We start from the raw sequence: 3690 nt of genomic DNA, 5'->3' as shown, positions 1-3690 counted from the left end.
TGTTGAACACTTAAGAGCAATTCTGCAAAAAACTAAGAGAAAACCACCTATATGAAAAGTTCTCTAAGTGTGAATTTTGGTTGGAAAAGGTAGCATTTCTAGGTCATTTTGTGTCTAAGGATGGAGTAGAAGTAGACCCAGCCAAAATTGAAGCTGTAAAGAGTTGGCCCGCGCCCAAAACAGTATCGGATGTGCGAAGTTTCTTAGGTTTAGCAGGGTACTATACGCGTTTTGTTAAGGATCTCTCGAAGATTGCTAAACCTATGACTAAGCTAATGAAGAAGGACAAGAATTTCGAGTGGGATGATAAGTGTGAGGAAGCGTTCCAACTCTTGAAACACAAACTAGTTACAGCACCAGTGCTTACACTACTAGATGATAGTGGAATGTATGATGTGTATAGTGATGTATTATCAAAGAATGGCTTAGGGTGTGTGCTTATGCAAAATGGAAAGGTGATTGCGTATGCATCAAGGCAGTTAAAGACCTATGAAGTGAACTACTCAACCCATGACTTAAAATTAGCTGCAATCATTTTTACACAAAAGATTTGGCGCCATTACCTATGTCGAGTGAAATATAGAATTTATACAAACCAGCAATGCTTGAAGTACATTTTCACCCAAAAAGACCTGAACTCTCGTCAAAGAAGATGGTTAGAATATACAAAGGATTACGACTTAAATATACAATACCATGAGGGAAAAGAAATGTAGTTGCAGATACTCTAAGTCATAAGACCAGCCATGGACTAAACACATTAGTAGTTGCTAATGAGTTATATAGAGAAATGATAAAATTGAATCTAGAAGTTATAGAATGGGGAGTACCAGCAGGTATTCTTGCGAACCTAAGCATACTACCAACAATATTTGATGTGATACGAGCAAACCAAGAGGGAGCTGTAAAGTTGGATAGGATTCGCGAGAAAATTAAGCAAGGAAAAGCTACAAACTTCAAAATTCATGAAGGTGGGAGTTTAAGGTACAAAGGTCGATGGTGCGTACCACAGAAATGTGATGAAGTAAAAAGAAAGTTGATGGAAGAAGGCCACAATACACCCTACTCAATACACCAAGGAAGGGACAAGCTATACAAGGATTTGAAAAAGATGTTTTGGTGGCCTAGAATGAAAAATGAGGTTGCAGAGTTTGTAGCAAAGTGCTTAACTTGCCAAAAGGTGAAAATAGAGCACAAGAGACCTCAAGGGACTGTGCAGTCATTGGAAATTCCAAGATGGAAGTAGGATTGCATTTCAATGGACTTTGTAACTTGTCTTCCTAAATCGAAGAGTGCAAATGACATTATTTGGGTAGTGGTGGATAAACTTACGAAATCTGCAGTGTTTATACCAATGAAGGAAACTTCGAAGGCGAAGAAACTTGCGAAAGCTTACATCAAAAATGTTGTGAGGTTACATAGGGATCCAAATGATATTGTTTCTGATAGAGATTCTAGGTTTCTTTCAAAATTCTGGAAAAGTGTTCGGGAAAACTTTGGTACAACACTTAAGATGAGTGCAACATTTCACCCTGCCACAGATGGACAAACCAAGAGAACAATTCAAACCTTGGAAGACATGTTGAGAGCTTGTGTTATAGACTTCCAAGGAAGGTGGGAAGTTACCTTGGTTTTAATTGAATTTTCCTACAATAATAGTTACCATGCGAGCATAAGAATGGCTCCATTTAAGGTTTTTTATGGGAGGAAGCGTCGTAGTCCAATTTGTTGGAACGAGATTAGTGGAACAATGATTCTAGGGCCTCAAATTATTGAGGATACAGTAAAGCAAGTAAGGGAAATTCAAGCTAAGATTTAGGCGGCTCAAGATCACCAAAAGAGCTACGCAGACTTGAAGCGTAGAGAATAAGAGTTTGAAATTGGTGACAAAGTGTTGTTAAAAGTGTTACCAATGAAAGGAGTGATGAGATTGGGGAAGAAAGGAAAGCTTAGCCCAAAATACATTGGCCCATATGAAATACTACAAAGAATAGGCAAAATAGTTTATAAGTTGACCTTACCTATGGAGTTAAGTAAAGTACATGATGTATTTCATGTGTCTCAATTGAGAAGATACATACCTGATAAATCCCATGTGCTACAACCTGAAACCATTGGCTTAGACCAAAATTTAACCTATGAAGAAAGACCTGTCAAGATCCTTGATAGTAAAGTGCGTAGTACACGCAATAAAAATGTTAAGATTGCAAAAGTACTATGGTCTAACCAAGAATATGAGGAAGCCACTTGGGAGGCAAAAGATGAAATAAAAAAAAACCCAGAGTTGTTTCAGGTATGTTGAGTTGCGGGGACGTAACTCGTTTTCTTTAAGGGGGTAGAATGCAGTAGAATTTCGCGCTTTTTCCCTATGTTTTTGTGCTTTTTGCACAATTTTACTAGGTATTTTGAGTAATTGTGTTCTCAAAGAGAAACAAAAGGGTAAGGAAATGACAAAAATTACAGCAATATTATACAAAAAAGAGGAAAAAGTAGGAATTTCGTTCCCCAAGTTTCGGAACGAAACTTCTTTTAAAGGGGGGTAGACTGTAATACCCCATATTTTTATACGTATTTTATTTAAAATATGTATTTTGTAAAAGTATTTAAATAATTTTAATGTTTAAGTATGTCATTTTAATTATTTATTTTATATTAGTTTGAAAGTATTTTATAGAAAGGAAAGTTTATTTAATTATTATTTTATAAAAATTGGGGTTTATTATAGAAAAGTATGATTTTAACAAGTTTTATTATGGAAGGTGTAGACACCCATTTGTGTCTCCCCAAAACCAAAACTAGTGATGAATGCCTTGTACGTCGAAACATAATCGAATTAGGTGAAAGTGGTTCGAAAGTCAAGTGTTGCGGTTTAGTTTTAATTAATTTCTTTTCTCTCTGTTTTTGAAAATGACTTTTTTTATTTGAAAACGTCCATTTCAGTTTATTTTGGTCCATGATAAGGGTCCAATAATAGTGTAGTTGGATGGGGCTTGAAAATACCTTTCCGACGATATATTATAAGCCCAATTCCGATGAATATTGAGGAAGTTATGGCCAAAATACTAAACTGGGCCCGGTGCTTTATTTTAATACGGCCCAATGATCTAGAGGAGGGCCCAATGTTAATTATTATTCCTAAAGTTATTAGGATTAATTATAGTTTTCTAGAAGTTTCTAGAAAGTTCTTTTTAATTCTAATGTTGATAGGATTAATAATTAATTATCTTTAAAGGTTTTTTATTTGGAATAAAATATTATTATATTATCTTAAATACGTATTTTATCTTCTGTACGGATTCCGTAGATCAAGTTGATTAAAGATCGGATACCGTGTAAAGATAAAAACGCGCTTATACAGGCTGTCGCCAGACGACAAGTCTGTCGCCACCCTGTCGCCTTGCGACAGGGTTAATTCCTGGCGACAGCGTGGAGTTTTATTCCTTATCAAATTCCGTGTTTTTCCGGATTATTTTCATTATAAATAGCGTCCGGATTCCTGTTTTCAGAATAATCAATTATCATCAATAATCAATTCTCTCTCTATTATTTCTTATTCTCTTCTCTCTTGAGCACTTTATGCTTTCTTTCTCTCTTTTCTAGTTTTTACAATATTCCGCATACATTAGACTTAGAGTCATTGTTTTGGGTGTTTTTGTCCCTCGGGAGAGTTACAACACAAGACTGGTCCGA

At 35.7% G+C, this 3690-nt stretch overlaps 1 protein-coding gene across 1 annotated transcript; it reads left to right on the top strand.

The window, feature by feature from the left end:
• The first annotated feature begins 790 nt into the window (after positions 1–790).
• LOC145594260 (uncharacterized) lies at positions 791–1246 on the top strand. Its single transcript, XM_081650595.1, has one exon. The coding sequence runs from the start codon at positions 791–793 to the stop codon at positions 1244–1246; it is 456 nt and encodes a 151-aa protein (XP_081506721.1).
• The last annotated feature ends 2444 nt before the right edge of the window (positions 1247–3690 follow it).

The sequence above is a fragment of the Chenopodium album genome, chromosome 19 (assembly GCF_948465745.1).
Source record: "Chenopodium album chromosome 19, dcCheAlbu1.1, whole genome shotgun sequence".
NCBI lineage: Eukaryota > Viridiplantae > Streptophyta > Magnoliopsida > Caryophyllales > Amaranthaceae > Chenopodium > Chenopodium album.
Note: the sequence above shows the minus strand (reverse complement) of the source record. Positions and strands in the feature narration are given on the sequence as shown.

Bases quoted from the DNA above. Each gene is read 5' to 3' on its own strand.
- LOC145594260 (XM_081650595.1), top strand. From the start codon at position 791: ATGATAAAATTGAATCTAGAAGTTATAGAATGGGGAGTACCAGCAGGT.